Below are 24,866 nucleotides of genomic sequence, written 5' to 3' on the forward strand. Positions count from 1 at the left end.
TCAGGTAGTGGTGAAAGCTCTCGACTATGCTGTTGGACTGGGGATGGTAGGCAGTGGTGTGGTGTAGCTGGGTGGCCAGGAGTTTTGAGAGTACATTCCAAAATTCAGAAGTGAATTGGGCCCCCCCCCAGTTGGTTGTTATGTGTGTTGGAACTCCAAATCGGGAGGACTGGGCACAAGTGTCAGTGGTGGTGTCCGGGATTGGGATGGCCTCAGGCCACCTGGTAAATCTGTCCACCATTATGAGCAGGTAGCGCGACCCTTGGGAGACTAGCAAGGGGCCCACTGTGTTGAGATGGACATGCTGGAAACTGTAAGTCGGTGCGTCAAACTGTTGGAGGTGGGGCTTGGTGGGCGCTGGACCTTCGCAGTTTGGCAGTGTGTGCAGGTTTTCACCCATTCACTAACTAGCTTGCACAGCCCGTGCCAGAAGAACAAGGAGAATATCATCTGCACCTTCGTTCAGATGGAGGGATGGGAAAGTCAGTGCAGTGTGTCGAAAACCTTTCATCTCCATTGGGCAGGGACGATTGGTCAGGGTTGGCCGGTGAAGACATTGCAGAGCAAGGTCGCACCATTGGTGTCCATCGGGACATCCTGGAGATCCAGACTTGTGGTTGTCATCCTGAAGCTGTGGGTCTCGGCATCATCTTGCTGGGCTCATGCCAGTTTGTGTTAGCTGATGCCGTGCGACAGGGCATGAAGAGCTGGCCTCGAGAGTGCATCAGCAACAATGTTCTCTTTACTGGAGAGGTGGTGGATGGAGGTGGTGAACTCTGAGATGTAGGACATGCTGCTGCTGGTGGGCAGACCATGGGTCGGAGGACTTGGAAAAAAACAAACATCAGCGGTTTGTAGTCCATGTAGACTGTGAAAGGCTGCCCCTCCAAGAAGTAGTGTAAATTGCAGATGGAGAGGTAGAGGGCCAGCAGCTCTCTGTCGAATGTGCTCTACTTCAGTTTAGGCGCTTGTGGGTGATGGCTGAAAAAGGCAAGAGGCTCTCAAGTGTTGTCCATGAACTGTTCCAGGATACTGCCCACTCCTGTGTTGGATGCATCAACGGTGAGGGCTATGAGCACGTCCATGCGTGGGTGGACAAGTAACGTTGTGGCAGCCAGGGCCTCTTTGGTTTTCTGGAATGCAGCCTCCACCTTGTCAGTCCACTCGAGGTCTTTTTGGAGTCCGACATTAACGTGAAGAGTGGGCACAAGATGCTTGCAGCTGTGAGGATGAACTGGTTGTAAAAGTTCACCATGTGCACAAATTCTTTCTGCCCTTTCAGGGTCGTTGGTCTGGCGAACTGTCAGATAGTCTTCACCTTGTTGGGTAAAGGAGTGGCACTGTCCTTAGTAATCCTATGGCCCAAGAAGTCTATTTTGTTGAGGCCATACACTGACACTTTGCCAGGTTGATGGTGAGGCCGTATTCGGTTAGCCAGTTGAAAAGCTGGTGGAGGTGGGAAATGTGCTCCTCACGTGTCTTGCTTGCTACCAGGTAGATGCAAGTCTCTGCCAGCCAGATCCATGAGGTGCTGGAAGGACTGGGCTGCATTCTTTAGGCCAAATGGTATGCAGAGAAACTCAAAGAGGACAAAGTGGGTGATGATAGCAGTCTTCTGGTCATCTTCCGGGTGAATGGGAATCTAGTGGTATCCCTGGATCAGATCGAACTTGGAGAAGATGCACATGCCATAGAGGTTGGCTGCGAAATCCTGTATGTGAGGGATCGGCTATCAGTTGGGTGTCATCGCATTGTTGAGGCATCTGTAGTCTCTGCAGGGTCTCCAGCTGCCGTTGGACGTGGGCACCAATTGGAGGGAAGAGGCCCATGGACTGTCCAGCCAGTGGAAGATATTAAATGGGGTGATGGCTGGCAAGGAGGTGGCTGTATTGGCTGTGCAAAGTCTCCACAATGGCGAGCTGGGTAGCTGGCTCACTGGACATGGTGAGGGGTACTGTCTGGAAGGTCTCTGCTTGGAGACCTGGAGGCAATGTGCCTGCAGGAAATCTGCTCCTAGAAGTGGCTTGTCCATGGATGCCAGTGTAAATGACCAATTGAAAGTGGTCTCGCCGTAACATACCAAGATGTGATTTTTGCCGAAAGTTTTAATAGTGGTGTTGTTGGCCACACACAGGGTGGGGCCATGAGGTCTCGTGTGTGTCTTGAGCAAAGTAGGGGGAATGCCGCTTATCTCTTCACCTGTGTCCATGAGGAATCTAGGGCCTGAGATCCTGTCCCAGATATGGTTGGCGGCACCTGCGAGCTCCTGCACCCCATCGTTGGTGGTTGAAGCACCACTTCAAGTCAGGCTTTTCTGTGCATGGGTTGGGCGGTAGTGTTGGGCTGGTCTTGGGTGCTGGCTTACGCGATGGTTTTGTAATGCATTTGACTGTCCCTGTGAGCTTGCGTTTTGAGTGGTAAAGGACATCTGCCTGTGCCACGACCTTACGTGGGTTGCTGAAGTCCTCGTTGGCCAGCGGCAGCTTAATGTATTTGCTTGAGGAACACCTGCTTGAATATGAGGCAGGGGTTGTATCCCTCTGCCAAGGTGAGCATCTTGTCCATGATGGTGGACAGTGTTCTGTCCCCTAGGCTGTCCAGGTGGAGGAGCCTGGTGGTCCTTTCATGTCTTGAAAGCCCATATCTGTTTATGAGGAGGGTCTTCAAAGCCATGTATTTACCTTTCTCTGGTGGCGACGAAATGAGGTCATTGACTCATGCAACTGCCTCCTGATCCAGCGAGCTGACGATTTGGAAGTATTATGTCGAATACGAGGTCATTTGTTTGATCTGGAACTGGGCTTCTGCTTGGCGGAACTAAGAGAGGGGCCTGTTCATCCTGAATGTGGGCAGCTTTAACACAATGGTGCCTAAAGCTGTGGGGTCCATTGTGCCGTGTCTTCAGAATGTGGAGTCTCGTCGGGGTCACCAGTGAGGTAGTGTGTGCACAAGGCAGCGAGAAGAACTGAGACAGCGGGCTGTGACCTCAATAAGCACAACTAGTTTACTTCGAGATTCGCGTTGCAGTCTTTAAGGCCCTCTTCAGCCCACCGCTTTCGTCCCAGAACTCACGTCATGCTGACATAAGCACGTACGTGTACATCTGGTCTGTACTGGAAGAGAAGGACCCGCAACACCATCTATACCGTGGCTGCTCTGCTGACCATGCGTAACAAGTGGAGCCAGTTCATCGCTACACTTACATGAATATATAAACCTGAAGCCATTTTACTTTATTTTCAGTCACATTCTTTGAAAACAATTAACCACAGATGCAGGTTCTGCCCTCTCTACAGAGCCACCCAAAAGACAAACAAATAACATTAAGATAAATAACACACCACCACCAAGTTTACAGATAAAGCCTCTGATCAGGGTGACTCTGACTAAGGAGGGATAAGAAGACACTAAAGCCCCTTTCACATTTGCATCCCACTAACTTGGCCGTTCAAGGTCCTGAGATAGCAATGGGGGCTTGACTTTTCACACATGACCACTCTGAACTGGGACTCTAAATGTTTTCACACTTGCTAGGAGCCATCCCCGGGGTTAGGACTATTCTTCCTTCTACCAGTGATGTCATGTCACATTGAGTGATGGTGAACCTGCCCTAAATCCTGATCAATGTATTATGATCTTACATTTGAATAAATTTGATCATGCTTAATTATAACAATTAAGCTTTATGTACAACACAGTATGACCCGACCTATATCTTTTATAAGGGACCGTGGGAAAGTGCTAGCAATAAATAGCAATAGCAGACAATTTTTAAACAGCGTGGGAAAGTTGGTAGCGCTTTAGCGGACAATTTATATAGTGTTGGAAAGTTGGTAGCACTAACGCAAACAATTTATAAATACTGTGGGAAAGAAGCAATGGCCGACCTACCCTCCCAGAATTCCATGCAGCAGAGAAAGAGCTGTATGCCCCGCTGCATGCATGGAGCATTCATAGAGGGGTTTCTTTGCAAATCAACATTCTGGAAAACCAGGATTGTCATTGCTTTTTTTCCCCCCAAGGTCTATATAAATTGTGCACTACAGCGCTACCAATTTTCCATGCTGTTTAAAAATTGTCCGCTATTGCTATTTATTTCCTCTCTCTCTTTCTCTCTCCCACTGCAACTTTTCCACGGCAAAGTTTAATCTTTTATTCTTTTCACACTTACCTGATTGCAACGCCAGCGTCTGCAGATGCCGGGGATTGTACTAGGGGTTGAGGCCATCAATTCCCAGTGTGAGATGATGCCAGTGTGAGATGATGCCAGCGTTGATCTGATTTTGCTTTCACACTAGGCATTTTAAAGGCCAATTGGCAGATCACTTGCAAGGGTGAAAGGGGCTTAAAAGAGTCACCCCAATGGTGTGCAGCATCAACCAGCTCTTCATCCTGGGCGACGCCATTGCTGTTTTACACAACTTTCCTCCAACTGCTGCCATGTGTAAAGCATGACCAAGGCACTTTGATGGCTGAATATTTGTTTCACCAAAGGTTTGTTTTTTCTTCAGAGAACATTCACTTTTACAATTTTAAACTTGCGCATTTTTAACTATATTTTATTCTTAATTATTTTCTTTTTTTTGCTGATTGCTTAAGGGTGCCGGTTGCTTGATTTCCGGATATCCGGACATTTCTACTATCTGTTTCTTGATGTACATCACTGGAGCATGCACATCACTCAGTAAAAGCAAAAGGGAAAAAAGAGGATTCTGGAAATGCAAAATCAAAAAGAAAAGGCTGGAATTGCTCGGTAGGTCAGGCAGCCCCTGTTCAGGAGAGAGTTAGCATTGTCCACTCTTCTGGAGGAACTCATCAGGTGGAAGAAAAATTTTAAAAATGGCATTCTTTTTCTCACACTGATATGGTGCTCGACCCAATGAGTTCCTCCAGCAGATGATGTTCACCTTCTGATTTCAGCATCTGCAGTCTCATGTTTGTCTTGGATTAACGTTGCAGGTCATTTTCCAGTTTTTGTTTTTATTTTGTAAATTGTTTTAACTGTGCTTGCTCTAGAATTTTGCTCCAGTTTGAGTTAAAAAAAAATTGGAGAAAAGCAAAAGTAATGCAGTATTCCTGGAGCTTGCAGTCAAACTGACATGGAGAATCGCTCCTGGACAAGAGCTTCCTTTGGCAAAACACAATTAAGCACGAGATGAGAGCCCTACTCATATGGTGGAAATCTAGAGGTGCAGTGATGCAATAGAAAGACTCTTCAAAGATTGAAATCATCTTCCTTTGTCAGACCTATGCTGGTTCTAACCCCATGATAGCTTGCTGAGGCAGTGGAGCAGTTGCTGCTCTCTCTATCCAAGCTGTGTTGATCTGGGATCATCTGTTACATAAAAGGGGAACAGTACAGAAAAACAAGTCATCACTTCCTTTGAGGACTCAATTTGCCAGGGAATCACCTTTACGGGAAAAAAAAACTTAGCCCAGAGCACTTGGAAAGTGACAGCCCGTTAATCTTCAGTGTTTCAATTCAAACAATTTGTTCCTTAACACAAGGTGACTTTATCAATACAAAGCTCTCCAGTAAATGAACTGCAAGTGATAAATCTCTGAAGAAACTGCAGAAATTATCATCCCCTTTGGACTTCAGCCTGCCAGCAAAAGTGACAAATAAAGGAGATACAAAAGTGGCAATAAGCATTACTCAATTCAGAAAACATACCCATCGACAAATATACGATAATTGTTAACCACATTGTAAGTGAATGATTCCCTTTGACTCGTGATTTGGCATTTCAAGTGATAAAGTAAGAAGGTAGCAGTCCCTGGTCTCGGAGTCCACACTTTCTTGATTCTAAACAGAAGAAAGTATAGGCTCAGACTCACAAGATGGCAGGTGCAGGAATCTGGTTTGCCGTAGGCTCAATTACCTTTCTCTTCCTTTAGATACCTTCCACAATCCCAATAATCAAACATTGCTGCATTTGTCCTCACCTACCACCCTACCAGCCTCCTCTGCCATTTCTGCCACCACTAGACACATATTCCCCTCTTCGCCTTCCACAGGGTCCATTCCATCTGTGACTCCATTGTCCACTACTCCCTCCCCATCAATCATCCCCTTGGTATCTACCCCTGTGACCACAGGAGAGGTTCCACTTGCATTCACACCTCCTTCCTCACCACGGTTTGGGACACCAAACAATCCTTCCAAGTAAAGCAACATTTCATTTGTGAATCTGCAGGGACCATGGTCTGTATCCAGTGCTCCCGTTGTGGACTCCTCTACATCAGAGAGACTAGGCGTAGACTGGGAGATTGCTTTGTTGAGTACCTCAGCTCAGTCTGCTGCAATAACATGGATCTCTCAGAAGCCACCCATTTCAATTCCCCATCCCATTCCCTTGCTGATGTTTCTGTCCATGGTCTCATGCACTGTCAGACGGAGACAACCCGCATGCTGGAGGAACAAAGCCTCATCCTCCGACTGGGCACCCTTCAACCAGATAGCATTAATATTGACTTCGCTGGGTTTCGTTAAACTTCCCCCATTGCCTTCCGCCAGCTCAGTCTCTCTCCCTTTTACCTGAGTCCTTTCACAGAGACATAAGCCGCTTTCAGGTAGCCCGAATACCCGACTGTAAAGTCGCCTATTCTATCCCAATGCAGCTGCGGGTGGCCACCTGAAAGTGGAGAACCCGGGCAGGAGGAGCATTTACCTAACTCTCCTCCTGTAGGTATGTTCTACGGCTCGGAGAATCCCCCATTGCACCTGAAAGCAGCAGTGGGACTACGGCCACAGTCCACAGGAGCCGACGTTCGCTCGGACACGGCTCTCCTTCAGGCGGCACATTCAGGTGACAGAAAGGCGTCTTCTCCGTGGTCACCTGAACATCCCAGCTACACTCCCCCAGCCACATCTGCCGGCGCATTATCTGCGTCCAAGCATCTGAAAGCAACTATAATCAATTCTCACCTCTCCCCTTTTCATATCCAATTAACAGCTTTTGTTGCTCTGGATTCCTCCCCCAGCTGGCATTGTCTGTATTCTGCGATTTCCTGCTTTTGGCTCATTCTGCTTATTCCTTGAAGAAGGCTCAGGCCCGAAATGTTGGAACTATATCATTGAATCCTATGGACATTGGAGTTGCTCCAGCATTCTGGTGTACTTTTAAATTTTGCTGCACTCCCTCTATCGCAATTGTGCGTCCCTCCTTGACGTGCACACGACATTCTACGTGTACAGAAGTATGCATTGGCACAAATTTCCTTGCAACACAAATAAAGGCCAATGCAGCATTTCACTTCATAACTGATCACTAGATCAACACACTGTCCGTGACAGCAATACAGAAGAGGAGTTGAGGCTAATACAGGAATGTTCGTAGTGAATGGTGGGGCACGCTTGACAATTCAATTGGCCTACTTTTGCTCTTATTTTCTCGTGTTTTTGTGTTTCTGCCTGTTACAGAGTTGTGTGTTGTGTATTGGCCTATGTGTTGTATGGTTTAATGTTAAAAAGTGACAGTTTGCCTTAGAGAGCCAAGGTGAAGGTGGACTGCTGAGAGAGTGGGAGACAGACTGAGCATGTGCAGAGTGTAGAAGGAATCTTAAGAAAGAAATTAGAAAGGCCAAAAAAAGCCATGAAGACACTTTGGCAGACAGAGTAAAAATAAATCCAAAGGGTTTCTATAAGTACATTAAAAGTAAAAGATTCGTGAGGGATAAAATTGGACCCCTTGTAGATAGTGAGGGTAGGCTGAGTGAGATGTCAGAGGAAATGGGGGAAATTTTGAATGATTTCTTTGCCTCGGTATTCACTAGGGAAAAAAAATATTGAACCAGTTGAGGTAAAGAAAAATAGTGGGGAGGTAATGAAGCATATAAGGATAACCGAGGAGGTAGTGATGGCTGCGTTGAAAAAGATAAAGGTGGATAAATCTCTGGGACCGGACAAAATATTCCCAAGGACACTCAGGGAGGCTAGTGGACAGATAGTAGGGCCATTAACAGAGATATTTAGGATGTCACTGGCCACGGGGGTAATGCCAAAGGATTGGAGGGTGGCGCATGTGGTTCCGCTGTTTAAGAAAGGGTCTAAATGTAAACCTGGGAATTATAGGCCCGTGAGTCTGACGTCTGTGGTGGGCAAGTTGATGGAAAGTGTTCTGAGGGATGGTATTTACAAATATTTGGAGGTACAGGGATTGCTAGGGAGTAATCGGCATGGTTTTGTCAGGGGTAGATCATGCTTGACAAACCTGATTGAGTTTTTCAAGGGGGTTACCAAAAAAGGTTGATGAAGGGAAAGCTGTGGATGTTGTCTATTTAGACTTTAGTAAAGCTTTTGACAAAGTTCCCCACAGGAGGTTAGGAAAATCGGTGGAGGCATTAGGTATAAATGAGGAGGTAGTGAAATGGATTCAGCAATGGTTGGATGGGAGGTGTCAGAGAGTAGTGGTAGAAAATTGTTTGTCCAATTGGAGGCCGGTGACTAGTGGAGTTCCTCAGGGATCGGTCCTCGGTCCACTATTGTTTGTTATATATATTAACGATCTGAAAGTAGGGGTGGAGAATTGGATAAGCAAGTTTGAGGATGATACAAAGATTGGTGGTGTTGTGGACAGTGAAGAAGATTACCGTAGATTAAAAGGTGATTTAGGAAGGCTGGAGGTGTGGGCTGAGAAATGGCTGATGGAATTTAATACAGATAAGTGTGAGGTGTTACATTTTGGAAAGGCAAATCTAAATAGGTCATATGCCTTAAATGGTAGACTATTGAGATGTGCAGAGCAACAAAGGGATTTAGGAGTTGTGGTAAATAGTACCCTCAAGGCTGATACTCAGGTAGATGGTGTGGTGAAGAAGGCATTTGGAATGTTGGCCTTCATAAATCGGAGTATTGAATTTAAGAGTAGGGAGGTTATGATGAAATTGTACAAGGCATTGGTGAGGCCAAATTTGGAGTGCTGTGTTCAGTTTTGGTCACCAAATTATAGGAAAGATATAAACAAAATAGAGAGAGTGCAGAGAAGGTTAACGAGAATGTTGACAGGATTTCAAGGTTTGAGTTACAGGGAAAGGTTGTGCAGACTGGGGCTTTTTTCTCTGGAGCATAGAAGATTGAGAGGGGACTTGATAGAGGTGTTTAAGATTTTAAAAGGGACAGACAGAGTAAACATGGATAGGCTTTTTCAATTAAGAGTGGGGGATATTCAAACTAGAGGGCATGGTTTAAGATTAAAGGGGGAAAATTATAAGGGGAACATGAGGGGAAATTTCTTTACGCAAAGGGTGGTAGGGATGTGGAATGAGCTTCCGACAGACGTGGTCGAGGCAGGATCATTGGTTACATTTAAGGAAAGACTGGATAGTTACATGGATAGGAGAGGACAGGAGGGGTATGGACCGGGTGCTGGTCAGTGGGACTAGGATGGTGGGGATTTGTTACGGCATGGACTAGTAGGGCCGAACTGGCCTGTTCTGTGCTGTAAGTGGTTATATGGTTAAAATGAAAAAAATTTCTGGACTTGGATGATAAACCACCATTAGGGGTGCAGTGGAGTGGAAGAAGGCCTAGAGCATGAGTCATGGTCTGGAGGACAGTTTAGAATGTTGGGATTTGAAATACATGAACATTCCGAAGGCAGCCAGAAGGATCTGGACCAAGTCAGTGGTTCCTCTCTCTGCAAGCAACACAAAAAGACAACTTCGAATTTGTGCTCTCTCTCTCTCTCTCTCAAAGATCTTTTGGCTTCAGTTTACCAAACAAACTGAATTTTGTTTATGATCTTTGCTTCAGTTGAGATCAAAGTTTTGTGAGTCTTGTGTGTTTAGTGTCTAAGTTTTTCTGTGGGCTGGTTGGAAATATAACTTAGACTTTAATTACATATGTTATATGTAGGCTGGGAAATTTATTACACTGTTATAGGAATTTGCATAGTAACCAGTGGGCATTGTTATAAAAGCGGGGGGTTTTGAATTAAAGTTTGAAGGTGAATTTTTTGTTAATAAAGTATTTGTTCATCTTTACCCCTGTGTGATATGCCTTCTTTGTGGTTGCTGGTTTGATCTTGTAACATTGCCCCAGGTGCCTCTGAACAATACCTTTTGGTACCTACCTCTGTGACCCCACAAAATGCTACACTTGCACCCACACCTCCTCCCTCACCACTCTTTTGGGCCCCTAAGGGTCCTTTCAACTCAAGCAATACTTCAATTGTGAATCTGCACAGGTCATCTACTGCATCCAGTGTTCTCGATGTCGGTTCCTCTGTAGCAGAGAGACTGGGAGATCATATCATTAAGCACCTTCACTCAGTGTGCTGCAGGGAGCTCCCAGTGGCCAACCACTTTTGTTCCATGCACCATTCCCACATGACCTTGTGGACTGCCAAACTGGGGCTACACCTAATACTCAGTCGGGACACTCTTCAACCAGACAGAATTAACATCGACTTCTCCAATTTCTATTAAATCTTTTTTTTCCTATCCCTCTGGCTCCTTTCAGTCAGTTTCCCATCCCCTTTCCTTCCCTCATCTTTCAGATGCCTACCCCCTCCCCTATCACTTCTCAGTTTTTTTTCTTTTATCCTCCTACCCCTATCTACATCTCCTCTTACCTGTTAGTCTATATTCCTTCACTGCCTGTTTACTCCTTCCTCTCCTCCCTTCCCCCTTATTCAGGCTTCTGCCTGCTTTTGCTCATACCCTGACGATGGGCTCAGGTCCGAAATATTGGTTACCCTTTACTTCCTTTACGACTTGCTGAGTTTCCAGCACTTTTATGTATTCCAATACAATCAAAGCATCTGCAGACTTTACTGTTTAATACCTTTTAATCACTCACCTTGTTTAAAAGAAAATCACTGATTTTCTATATTTTCTACCAGAGTGGAGCCTCATATTTTTCCACAGAATACCATATGCCATACTGATACTAAATCACAGCCTGTCAACATCCCCTTGAAGCTGTTCCACATCTTCCTACATCAACAATGCCACTCAGCTCTCGATCACCATTTGGTCTCCTCGTCCAAGTCACTGATCTAGACTGTGAGCAACCAGGATCCCAGCACTTATATTCCTGCAGCACTCCAATCTTTGAACCCAACAATCACTATATTATTTTTGATGATTTATGTTCATTAACCAAACCTCATTCTATACCAGTACATTATCCCAAGGCCACATGCTCCAATTTTGTTCAACAACGTCTTAGAACATTGAGCCTAGAACACTACAGAAGAGTACAGGCCCTTTGGCCCTTGATGTTGTGCCAACCCATATATTCCTTAAAAAATACTAAACCCTCCCTGCCCTGTAATCCTCTATTTTTCATCGATCCATGTGCCTGTCTAATTGTCTCTTAAATGTCCCTAATGTTTTGGCCTCCACCACCATCCCTGGCAAGGCATTCCAGGCATCCACAACCCTCTATATAAAAAACTTACCCCTGATGTCTTCCCTAAACTTCTCTCCTTTCATTTTCTACTTATTTCCTCTGGTGTTTGATCTTCCTCTCCTGGGAAAAAGGTGATGGCTGTCTATCCTATCTCTGTCTCTCAGAATCTTGTGGGCCTCTATCAAATGTCCTCTCATCCTTCTGCACTCCAAAAAGTCCCAGCTCTGCTAACTTTGCCTTATGAGACTTATTTTCCAAACCAGGCAACATCCTGGTAAATCTCCTCGGCACCATTCCACATCCTTCCTATAAAAAAGTGAATAGAACTGAACACAATACTCCAAAGTACTCCAAATACTCCAACTAACCTCTTATGCAGAATTTTGTTAAAAGCCTTACTAAAGTCCATAAAGACGTCATCCACAGCTTTCCCCTCGTCAACCTTCTTAGTAACCTCTTGAAAAACTTTATAAGATTTTATTTACATGATCTACCATGTACAATACTGTGTTGACTACTCCTAATCAATCCCTGTCTTTCCAAATAACTGTATATACCATCTCTAAGAAAACTTTCCATTAATTTACCCACCACCAGTGTCATACTCACAGGCCTATGATTACCAGGTTTACTTTTGGAGTCTTTTTAAAGCAGTGGAACAACATGAGCCACCCTCTAATCCTCCGGCACCTCCCCCGTGGCCAGTGACATTTTTAATATTTCAGTCTGAGCCCCCACTATTTCTACACTAACCTCCCTCAGGGTCCTAGGGAATATCTTCTCAAAACCTGGAGATTTATCCTCCTTGATTCTCTCTAAAATAGCCAACACTACCTCCTTATTAATCTCTATATTATCCATGACCTCACTGCTAGATTTCCTTACTTCACCTAGCTCAATATTCCTTAGTGAATACTGAAGAAAAAAAATTAAAATTTCCCCCCTCTCTTTTGACTTCTCACATAGCCTACCCCTCTGATCCTCAAAGGCCCTAATTTTATCCCTCACTATTCTTTTAATTTTAATGTACCTGTAGAGTATGCAAATTTAGGAAGCGCAACATATGGTACACAATGCAGCCATAATGTACTGTTGGTGGAGAGAGTGACTTTTATTTTTAAGGAAGTGAGTGGGTGCTTTGCTCTGGACTTTGCTCTGCTACACTCATCTTGGCAAGCAGTGAGTATTCCATTACACTTCTGACATATGTTTAGAGATGTTAAATGCTTTAGGGTATCAGGAAGGTGTGACTCATTCACTGCAGACTAAACAGAGACTTGCTCTGGTAGTCAAATTATTTTTATGTGGCTAGTCTAGTTAAGATTTTGGTGTCCCTCCAAGATATTGGTGATCGAGGGCTCTACAATGTAATGCTATTTTATCAGAGGTAGACGTCAGCAAAACCAAGGAGATGATTGTGGACTTTAGAAGGAAGTCAGGAGAACACAACCCAGTCCTCATCGAGGGCTCAGTAGTGGAGAAAATCAAGTACTTCAAATTCCTGGGTGTCAACATCTCTGAGGATCTGTACTGGAGCCTCCATGTTGATGCAATCACAAAGAAGGCTCGCCAGCGACTGTACTTTGTGACGTCTCTGAGGAGATTCGGTATGTCACTGAAGACTCTCGTAAACCTCTACAGGTGTACCGTGGAGAGCATTCTGACTGGTTGCATCACTCCCCGGTATGGAGGGACCATTTCTCATGACAAGAATAAACTCCAGAGGGTTGTTAACACGGCCTGAGACATCACAGGCACCAGACTTCACTTCATCAAGGACATCTACATGAGGCAGTGTCTTACAAAAACCTCTATCCTCAAAGACCTCCACTACCCAGGCCATGCTCTCTTCACTCTGGTACCATCAAGAAAAAGGTACAGGAGCCTAAAGATGAGCCTAAAGATGAGCACAAGGACAGCTTCTTCCCCACTGCCATCAGAATCCTGAATAATCATTGAACCAAAGACACTGCCTTACTTTTCGCGCACTATTTTTTTAAATAGTAATGTTGTAAGATGGTTATAAAATGAATGTTTGAACCATGATGCTGCCGCCAAACACCAAATTTCATAACAATAAATTCTGATTCTGCTGTTATAATTCTTGAATGGAAAAAGCAGTGCCTGGCGCATGCATAACACAATTTCCCTTATCTAGGGTTTGCTGCATGCAAGCATAGGCATATCAGCAAACGTGCCCACTTTTCAATTAATGATGGAATGTTCCTAATTAATAAAGCAATAGAAACTGGCTGGTCTCACACAATGCCCTGAGGTAATATTCAAGAGCTGAAATGTTTAGTCCTATGACCAGTTTGGCCACAGAAACTGGAACACCAATTCCCGTTATTTGCCCAAAGGCTGTTGGCTTGGAAAAACTTACTTCTTCTAAAGAGGTTTACAATTAAATGTGTGGTAGTGAGGTGCTGGGACAGGGAGGGGAAAGGCACAGACTACAGAAAAGTACAGCAAAGGAGCAGACCCTTCAGCTCACATCCATCTCAGGATGGTAAATGGACAGACCCAACATGTCAACTATTAACTACTCAATGGCTTCCATGAATTTAAATAAAATGTGCTCAACTCTCAAAATGTTAACATTTGAGGTTATGTACTACTCTTCCTCTCCCTTGATATGCAAAGTTATAACCCTCTTGACAACAGTCCCACTGATGCAAGAATTCAAGAAATGCTCATCTTCGATGGGGAATTTTCAAGTGTCATGGAAAGTCATATGTGCATACTGGAAGTCCACGGAACTCTCAAGCCTTGGGAATCAATAAAGAGGAAGAAAATTAAGGTCTAATCGAGCCAAGGAAAATTCTAGGCATCGTTGATATGGGTGAGAAAGCTGATCCTGTGCGCAACACCTGCAGGAGGAACTCAGCAGGTCAAGCAACATCTGTGGAAGGAAAGAAACTGTTGACGTTTAGTCTCGAGACCCTGTGTCAGTGTTTCCTTTCAGCTATGATAGTGGAGGAAGGTAAAGGCTAGCTCCCAGAGAATGAGGAGGAGGATGAAGAGAAGGAAAGAGAACACACTACTGGACCCATGAATGATTCTTTAGATGGATGGAAACGAGACCATCATAAGAGTTTAAAGGTGAAGGCAGAGGAATGTGTGGTCAATTGTATTACATGTTACAGAGAAGCAGACAGTAACAGAAGTTTACCAGCACTCATGAGTTTTGCTGGCAATCTGGTCCAAATGTAATCAAAACACTTCTAGTTGAGTGCCTCGCTCTGTCAAGTTCTTTTAATTTTTTTGGACTGGATGCAAAATTATACCACATAACTTATCAACTTCAAAATTACAAACTCCATCTCTGTTCCTAACTGCTAAACTAAGGTCGGTTAAATGTTTAGCTGGACAGAAAAGTATTCGACGTGGAGGAAAGGACAGTACAACGTTTTACTACGAACCACACCAATGATGTCACCACGTCCATATTCTCCCGCCAGTTCTTTCTTCTTATCATCCCTCATGATGACCGATCGGAGTCGACCATTCAAAACAATGAACGTGCAATCTGATCTGTCCCCTTGCCTGTGAAGGAATCAGACAGAACAAAGTAATTACGGCTATCTTCAGGAGAATAAGCTAATTTGTGTGACTGCAACCAACAAATGCATCTAAATACACACCTGCATGTGGTGTGTTGTCTACAGTGATGTTTTAAAACATACATTACAGCACAGTACAGGCCCTTTAGCCCACAATATTGTACCAACCAATAGAAACCTACTAATCAACTAAATCTTCCTTACCTTACACTGATAACCCTCTATTTTTCTTGTATCCATGTGTCTGCCTAAGAGTCTCTTAAAAGTCCCTTTTTACCACCCTCTGTCACCATCCCTGTCAGTGCATTTCAAGCACCCACTGCATTCTATAAAAAAAGACTTACCCCTGATGTCACCCATAAATTTCCCTCCCACCCCCCCACCCCTCACTTGTAGACACCCTCTGGTGTTTGCTACTCTTACCCTAGGAGAAAGGTGTTGGCTGTCCACCCTATTTATGCTTCTCATAATCCTGTAGACCTTTAGTAAGTTTCCGCTCATCCTTCTTCACTTCAAAGCTCTGCTAACCTTGCCTCATTTGGTCTATTGTTTTGATCTGAAATTTATATGGAGAAATATGAACATTTTTCTATCAAAACACAAGATGCAGTGAGTTTCAACGATGCATTTTCTTCTCTCTCCACCCAATCTCCAGTAGGTGTAGAGAGACTCTGATGTTACCATTGGCAGTACTTAACATTTCTCCAGTGTGACCCTGCAAGCAAATCTTCTTAATAAGCACTATTGAATCGCCACAAATATATTGCAACTTTAATCTTTGAGACAGCGCCATCATCAAATTTCTTCAACGTCATTCTGGACTTGGTAATATAACTCTCACCTTTGAAATAATGGTTCATGACATTGTTTGGATACATAACAGAGGGGGATACTTCATTGTGGAATTGAACTGAACTGAACCAAGCAGTATTCTAGTTAATACTGATCTGTCAAGAAACTTCAGAGATAGATTAACTGTTCATTATCACAATATAGTGGGTCCTTACAGTGCAATTTGTATGCATAGCTCTACACATTGTAACAGTGGGTTACATGAGAAGCATACTTAATTTGCCACCAATTCCTTTGGATCAGCATGACATCACAACAGATGCTGTAGAAATATCTTCCATCTTTTATTTTTTGTATTTAACTGTTACACAAATTGTACAAGAGATCCTGATCCTTTCATCATAGGACAGGTTTACAAAAATACCACGATCCTGCCCATTCACCTTCACAGAATTCAATGTCATTATAATTTTTTCTTTGGCTTAGCTTCGCAGACAAAGATTTATGGGGGGGTAATGTCCATGTCAGCTGCAGGCTCGTTTGTGGCTGACAAGTCCGATGAAGGACAGGCAGGCACGGTTGCAGCGGTTGCAAGGGAAAATTGGTTGGTTGGGGTTGGGTGTTGGGTGTTTCCTCCTTTGTCTTTTGTCAGTGAGGTGGGCTCTGCGGTCTTCTTCAAAGGAAGTCGCTGCCCGCCGAACTGTGAGGCGCCAAGATGCACGGTTTGAGGCGATATCAGCCCACTGGCGGTGGTCAATGTGGCAGGCACCAAGAGATTTCTTTAGGCAGTCCTTGTACCTCTTCTTTGGTGCACCTCTGTCTCGGTGGCCAGTGGAGAGCTCGCCATAAAGCACGATCTTGGGAAGGCGATGGTCCTCCATTCTGGAGACGTGACCTACCCAGCGCAGTTGGATCTTCAGCAGCATGGATTCGATGCTGTCGGCCTCTGCCATCTCGAGTACTTCGATGTTGGTGATGAAGTCGCTCCAATGAATGTTGAGGATGGAGCGGAGACAACGCTGGTGGAAGTGTTCTAGGAGCCGTAGGTGATGCCGGTAGAGCACCCATGATTCGGAGCCGAACAGGAGTAATAGTGAGGCAGAAAATTGTCACATTATAACAGCACTGAATACTCTAACCCAAGAAAGCTAATGAATCAAGTGCCGCTTCCTCTAACTTTCCAGTGAAGTTACCAACAAACATGCATTTCAACTTATTTTGCAATAATAAATTGGATGGGCATTTTATTTTTAAGATCTTTATAAAAGATACAAAACAGAAGGAGAATGATCAGTTCAACAGTATCATCTAGTCTCAGGGCCTCAAGTAAGGAGGCACAGTTTACGGAGTGGATAGCACAACATTATTACAGTGCCATTGACCCAGGTTCGAATCTGATGCTGTCTGTAAAGAGATTGCACTTTTTCCTCGTATCTGTGTGGGTTTCCTCCGGGTATACTGGTTTCTTCCCACCCTTCAAAAACTATGGGAATTGTAGGTTAATCATTGTACAGCTATTCCCTGACCTGCAACCTATGCAATTTGCGTTCATCCCTACGTACGACCGAATTTTTAAAAGATATATGACAAAATATAAAATTTACGTGGTTTATGTTGTATTTGACAAACTATAATGGGGTAACAGGGCATGTAAGAGGCAAAATATGTGTCCTTATTTTGTATGCCGGCATCTGGGGTCCATAGGCTGGGCACGGCCACCTTGATTCCTGTGCGCATGAACAGTGGGTTCGCGTATTGGAGTTCAGTTGGTGCATACGTGGTGGGTTCATGTATTGGAGTTCAGTTGGTACATGCGCGAGAGTTAAGGGCGCAAATTCAATATTGGCAGGGCGCTTAACTCTCATGCATGCAACAGCTGAACTCCAATGCGCGAACCCACCGCGCATGCACCAACCGAAGACTCGCACATGCACACAGGAATCAAGATTGCCACACAGGATCATGGGCCAGAAGGGCCTGTCACCATGCTGTATAAAAAATAAAGCAATTCCATTTGAAAGCTATTTGTAAATGCTTCCTCAACACCTTCAACCACTCCTTTCTAGCTTGTAACAACTGACTTTTTAAATGTTTCCCTCACATCACCTTAGATTCTTTCATCAAAACATCTGAGACCTCTGATTATCTCTGCTCTTGCTCATGGAAGTATTTTCTCCATTATTTGAATTTAAACACCTCTCCTTAACCTGTTCTGCTTTAGGAGGTACAACACTAATTTAAGTCTCAATCTTTCAAAGATTAGCAAATCTCCTTCGCTGTCCTACCCAAGGCCATTCTTTCTTAAGTGTGGCATTGAGCATTGTTGAATGAATATTCCAGATGAGATCCAACCAGAAGTTCATGGTTGCAGAAACTTTGTATTTTTAAAAATGTCTTCATTTGTGAAGCCAAGGATCCAGCTTTGCCTTTTTAAACAGCCTTCTCAATGGGCTCAAATGTTTCCAAGTCTTTCTTTGTAAAGTCACAAATCTGCCCCATTTTTTTTCCTCATCCCAATTCTTAACACCAAAACATTTATGTTCATATTTCTCCACATCTATAATTTATCTACCTCTTTCACCATTCTACATCCTTCCACAGTCTTTTACCATCCTCAGAATAAAGTATATTTCTGAGCTTTGATTAAATGTCCTACTCAAAAGATATAACGAGTGTGGTGACTGAGCTCTAAGTGAATGCTGATTGTTAGATAGCCAATCCAGATTATATTAAAATGAAAAGAGACCCCCATCCAACTGGACTTCCATTGAACCAGAAAACATTACAGCACAAAAGCAGGCCCTTCTGCCCTTCCAGGCCATGCCAAGTTATTAGTCTGCTGAGTCCCAATGACTTGTACCCAACCCATATGCCTCCCATCCATGTACCTGTCCAAATTCTTCTTAAATATTGAAATTGAACCCACATTCACCACTGGCAGCTCATTCCACACTCGCACTACTCTCTGTGTAAAGAAGTTCCTCCGAATGCTCCCCTTATGATTTGGTCCTGAAGGAGATGGAGGAAGAATCAAACATTGGGCTCAATCTTCTGCCCACCTCCTTGCTGAACCACGAGCACCGTGTAAAATGTTGACCCTCCTACCTGTACAGAGCTCGTCCAGCCTCCACTGCCATCCAGTCCAAGGCAAAGTCGATCTGCCTGACAAACGGGGACATTCTCCTTACCACAGTATGAGCCACAGGTAATACCACGTTGGGTTGCTCCCTCATTATTCTTAAAAAAATTAAGGAAAAAAAAACAATTCAGTGCATGCTGAATTTTCACAATCTAAATCAAATCCAGACATTAACATTTGAGATGGCGTCATCTCAAATAAACCTGTGAAATGAATTAATTAAGTCATAAAAACAGAAACTCAGGAAACACTCAGCACGTCAGACAGCATCTGTAGAAAGAGAAGTAGTTAGCACTTCAATTCGAGACTCATTACCAGAACTGAGGGAAGAGCGAAAACAAGATAATTTTCAATAGTGTGTAAGTTATGAGAGGAATAGGTGAAACAAAGAAAAAGTCTCTTATAGAGTGTGACTAATTGACTTAATTTGGCATTTAACTTTAAAATTGTATGCACCGTTAGAAATCAACGGGTTGTACATGGTGGAAATATTCTCAGGTGCATCTATTTCAATGCAAGGAATATTGTACGAAAGGCAGATGAACTTAGACCGTGGATTGGCACGTGGAAATAAGATATGGTGGTCATTAGTGAAATTTTGTTGCAGGAGAGGCAGGAGGGAGGACTTCAAGTTTCTGGATCATTGGGCTCTCTTCCAGGGAAGGTGGAACCTGTTTCAACAGGACTGTTTGCAAGTGAACTGAAGGGGGACTAATATCCTTGCAGGAAGGTTTGCTAATGCTGCTCCAGGTGGGTTTGAATTAGATTTGCAGGGGCATGGGAGCCAGAGTGTCAGAGCAGATAGAGGAATGGAGGAAGAAAAAGATGATGTAAAAATTGCATGCACCTTTAGAAGTCAGCGGATTGTACGTGGTGGAAATGTTCTCAGGTACATCTATTTCAATGCAAGGAATGTTGTACGAAAGGAAGATGAACTTAGTGCGTGGAATTCTGAATTGCGGCCATAAAAGAAACTTGGTTGCAGGAGGAGCAGGTCTGGCTCTGGGCTTCCGTTGCTTCAGACGTGATAGCATGGGGGGATGAAAGAGGGAGAAAAGGGGGAGGAGTGGCATTGCTCATTGGGGTAAATATCACAGCTGTGCTCAGGCAGGACAAACCAGAGGGCTCGTGTACTGAGGCTATATGGGTGGAGCTGAAGAATGGGAACAGTTGACCACACTCATGGGGTTGTATTATAGACTGCCCAAGTCAATGAGAATTGGAGGAGCAAATCTGTAGAGAGAAAGCAAACAGCTGCGGGAAACATAAGGTTGTGATAGTAAAAGATTGTAATTTTCCACATATTCACTGGGACTCCCATACTGTAAGAGGGCTGGATGGCTTGGTGTTTGTCAAATGTGTTCAGGAAAATTTTCTAAATCAATATATGGAGGCACTATCTAGACAGAATGCAATACTGGATCTCCTATTAGGGAACAAGACAAGACAGGTGACAAAAATATGTGTAGGGAACATTTTGGGTCCAGTAATCATAATGCTATTAGTTTCAGTTAATTATGGAGGATAGGTCTGGGCCACGGGTTGAGATTCTAAATTGGAGAAAGGCCAATTTTGAGGAAATGAGAAAAGATCGAGAATGCGTGGATTGGGATGTTGTCAGGCAAGGATGTGCGAGTTAAGTGGAGGACCTTTTTAGGTGAACTTTTGAGAGTACAGAGTTTGTATGTTCCTGTCAGGATTAAAGGCAAGGTTAGCAGGCAGAGGGACCTTGGTTTTCGAAGAATATTGGGGATCTGGTTCAGAAGAAAAGAGAGGTGTATAATAGGTATAGGCAACATGGAGCAAATGAGGTACTTGAGAAGTATAAAAAAATGCAAGAAAAACCTCAAGAAAGAAATCAGGAAGGCTAACAAAAAAATACATGAGATTGCTTTGGCAGACAATTGCTTTGTATGGAGCCAGAAGAGATGGTGGAGATCTTAAATTTTTTTTTCCATCAGTATTCACTCAGGAAATAGGCACAGAATCGTGGGAAGTAAGGAAAACAAGCAGTGAGGTCATGGACCTTTTAAAAAAGAGGAGAAAGTACTTGTTCTCTTAAAGCAAATAAGTGTGAATAAATCCTCAGGGTCTGACAAGATATTCCCTTCGACCTTGAGGGAGGCTAGTGCAGAAATATTTAAAATGTCCTTAGCCACAGAGGATTGGAGGGTTGCTCATTTTGTTCCATTGTTTAAAAAAGGCTCTAAAATTATAGGCCGGGGAGTCCGATGTCAGTAGGTAAATTATTGGAAGGCATTACAAGAGATGGGATATAAAATGATTTGGAGAGCCAGAAACTGATTATGGTCAGTCAACATGGCTTCATATGTGGTAGGTCCTGTTTAACCAAATTACAGAGTTTTTCAAGGAAGTTACCAGGAAAATTGATGAAGGAAAGGCTGTGGATGGCCTTACTTTAGTAAGGCCTTTGATAAGGTCCCACATAGGAGGTTATCAGGGAAGGTTCGGACTCTCGGCATTTATGTTGAGAGAGTAAACTGAATTCAACATTTGCTATGTGGGAGAAGTTAGAAAGTGGTAGAGGATGATGCTTCTCAGATTGGAGGCCTGTGACTAGTGGCGTGCCTCAGGGATTAGTGCAGTGACCATTGTTGTTTGTCATCTATACCAATGATTCAGCTGATAATGTGTTAAATTAGATCAGCAAGTTTGCAGATGACACTAAGATTGGAGGTGTTGTGGACAGTGAAAAATGTTTTCAAAGCTTGCAGAGCGATCTGGACCAGCTGGAAAAGTGGGGTGAAAAATTTAATGGAGACAAACCAAGAAAGGACATACACAGTAAATGGTAGGGTACTGAGAAGTGCAATAGACAGAGAAATCTCGGAATACAAATACATAAAGTAGTGTCACAGGTGGATAGGATTATTAAGAAAGCTTTTGGCATTTTGGCCTCCATAAATCAAAGTTCTTAATATAGGAGTTGGGGTGTTATGGTAAAGTTGTACAAGACATTGATGAGGTCAAATTTGCAGTACTGTGTGCAGTTTTGGACACCTAACTACAGGAAAGATGGAAAAAATGCAGAGGCTTTAGTAGGATCTTGCCTGGACTTCAGGAACTGAGTTACAGGGAATGGTTTTAACAGGTTAGGACTTTATTTCCTAGAGCATAGAAGAATGAGGGCGATTTGATACAGGTGTTTAAAATTACAAGATAGAAAATAGAATAGTACAGCATAGTACAGGCCCTTTGGCCCACAATGTTGTGCTGACCCTGCCTCCCACAAAACGCTCCATTTTAAATTCGTCCATATGCTTGTCCACTAGTTTCTTGAATTTCAACAATGTACCTGCTTCTACCATTGACCCAAGTTGCGCATTTATCTCCCTTGAACCTCCCTACCAGTAGCGTAAAGCCATGCTCTCTATACTGAGCAGTGGTGCCCTGGAAAGGAGGCACAGCTGTCCACTCTATCTATTCCCCTTAATATCTTGTATACCTCTATCATGCCTCCTCTCATCCTCCTCTCCAAAGAATAAAGCCCTTGCTCTGTTAATCTCTGCTCATAATGCATACTCTCTAAAACAGGTACCATCCTGCTAAATCTCCTCTGCACCCTTTCCAATGCTTCCACGTCTTTCCTATAATGAGGAGACCAGAACTGCACACCGTACTTCAAATGTGGTCTAACTAGAGTTTTGTAGAGCTGCATCATTATCTCACAGCTCTTAAATTCAGTCCCTCGACTTATGTAAGATAACACCCCATAAATTTGCTTAACTACCCTGTCTACCCTGTGAGGCAACTTTCAAGGATTTGTAGATATGGACCCCTAGATCCCTCTGCTCTTCCACATGACCAAGAGTCCTGCCATTTACTTTGTACTCTGCCTTGGAGTTTGTCCTCCCAAAGTGTATCCCCTCACACTTCTACGGATTGAACTCCATCTGCCACTTCTCAGCCCTGCTCTACATCCTATCAATGTCCCTCTGCAATCTTCTACAATCCTCCACACTATCCACAAAACCACCAACCTTTGTGTCAACTGCAAACATGCCAATCCACCCTTCTACCCCCTCATCTTGAAAAGCAGATATCCAAGAACCGATCCCTGTGGAACACCACTAGTCACAGCCATGCAATCCGAATTTACTCCCTCCACCACAACCCTCTGATTTCTACAGGCAAGCCAATTCTGAATCCACATGGTCAAGCTTCCCTGAATAACATGCCTTCTGGCTTTCTGAATAAGCCTACCATGTGAAACCTTACTAAAATCCATGTGGACCACATCTACCACACTACCTCATCAATATGTCTGGTGACCTCCTCAAAGAACTCTATCAAGCTGGTGAGACGTGATCTGCCCTTCATAAAGCCATGCTGACTGTCCTTGATCAGACCATGATTCTCTAAATGCCCAAAGATCCGATCTCAAAGAATCCTTTCCCACAGCTTGCCCACCACAGACGCAAGGCTCACTGGTCTATAATTACCTTTTTTGAACAAGGAGATAACATTTGCTGCCCTCCAATACTCCAGTATCATTCCCATGGATAACTAGGACACAAAGATCCAAGCCCGAGGCTCAGCAATCTCCTCCCTTGTCTTGTGGAGCAATCTGGGGAATATTCTGTCAGGCCCTGGGGACTTATCCATCCTAATCCATTTTAACTGCTCCAACATATCCTCTCTCTTAATATTAACGTGCTCGAGACATTAATCCCACCTATATTGTCCTCACCATCATCAAGGTCCCTATCCTTGGTGAATACTGAAGAGAAGTATTCATTGAGGACTTCATGACTTCCACACCCTCCAGGTACATCTTCCCACTTTTATCTCGAATCAGTCATACTTTCACTCCTGTCATCCTTCTGTTCTTCACATCAGTGAAGAATGCCTTAGGATTTTCCTTAATCCTACTAACCAAGGCCTTCTCATGTTCCATTCTTGCTCTCCTCAGCCCTCTCTTAAGCTCTTTTCTTGCTACCCGAAATTCCTCAATAGACCTATCTGATCCTTGCTGCCTAAACCTCATGTATGTTGTCTAGTCAGAGTAAATCTAGACAGACTTTTTTCACTGTGAGTAGGTGAGATACAAACCAGAGGACATGGGTTAAGGGTGAAAGGGGAAACGTTTAGGGGAATGCGAGGGGAAAACATCTTCACACAGAGAGTGGTGGGAGTGTGGAACGAGCTGCCAGCTGAAGTGATGAATGCAGGTTCAATTTTAACATTTAAGAAGAATTTGGACAGGTACCTTACATGGATGGAAGGTGTATGGAGAGCTATGGACTGGGTGCAGGTTTGTGGGACAAGACAAATAAAATGGTTCGGCACAAACCTGAAAGGCTGAAGGGGCCTGCTTCTGTGCTGTAATGTTCTATGGATCTAACTTGCAGATTATGCTTATTTGTGTAGTATGTCACCGATTGTAAGGTGGTGGGACATGCCTAGTAGGTCAGTTGAAACAAATGAAGGTAGAAAAAGAATAATCATAGATGAATGGTTGACAAAAATGGCCAGCTCTGATATAAATAGAAAGAAAGGGTGAGTTACCTAGAGTTCGAGAACTAATTATTGAATCTGAAGACTGCAACAAGTCTAGACATTTAATGAAGTGTTCTTCCCTGAGCTTGCATTGGGCCTCATCATCACTGACAGAGATGGAATGAAATGGTGAATTTGACTGGCAGGCAACCAGTGGTATAGGGTCACCTGTGCACTGGACTCAGGAGTTTTGCAAAGTGACCACCCATCTGCCTTTTGTTTCTACAGTGTGAAAGTGATCATTCTGTGAACACCAAACACAATACACTAGATTGGACGAAGTGCAAGTGACTCGATACTCCACCTGGACTGCCTGGGTCCCTGGATGGTGGGAAAGGGAAGAGCCAAAAGTCAAATACTATATTACCTACAGGCGGATGGCCAAACCTAGTAAAACAGGGAACAGAAAGTGGAGAAGAGCAGAATGGAAAATTGAAGAGAACATTATTTCCAACTGTTACAAGGAGAGGGGAATGTATCTGAAATAACAGTGATC

At 43.8% G+C, this 24,866-nt stretch overlaps 1 protein-coding gene across 18 annotated transcripts in view; it reads right to left on the reverse strand.

The window, feature by feature from the left end:
* Window positions 1-24,866, reverse strand: part of pnpla7b (patatin-like phospholipase domain containing 7b) — a 496,626-nt gene that overhangs the window by 259,180 nt on the left and 212,580 nt on the right. For all 18 annotated transcript variants that reach the window (XR_011356222.1, XR_011356233.1, XR_011356243.1 and 15 more), the window contains 2 exons: window positions 18,817-18,948; window positions 14,779-14,902 (listed from right to left, as the gene is read on the reverse strand). Coding sequence is in view for 10 of the 18 variants with exons in the window: in XM_069933113.1 (XP_069789214.1) it covers window positions 14,779-14,902; window positions 18,817-18,948 (256 nt within the window). In the remaining 8 variants the exon portion in view is untranslated. The remainder of the gene's footprint in view (window positions 1-14,778; window positions 14,903-18,816; window positions 18,949-24,866) is intronic.

The sequence above is a fragment of the Narcine bancroftii genome, chromosome 1 (genome assembly GCF_036971445.1).
Source record: "Narcine bancroftii isolate sNarBan1 chromosome 1, sNarBan1.hap1, whole genome shotgun sequence".
NCBI classification, from domain to species: domain Eukaryota; kingdom Metazoa; phylum Chordata; class Chondrichthyes; order Torpediniformes; family Narcinidae; genus Narcine; species Narcine bancroftii.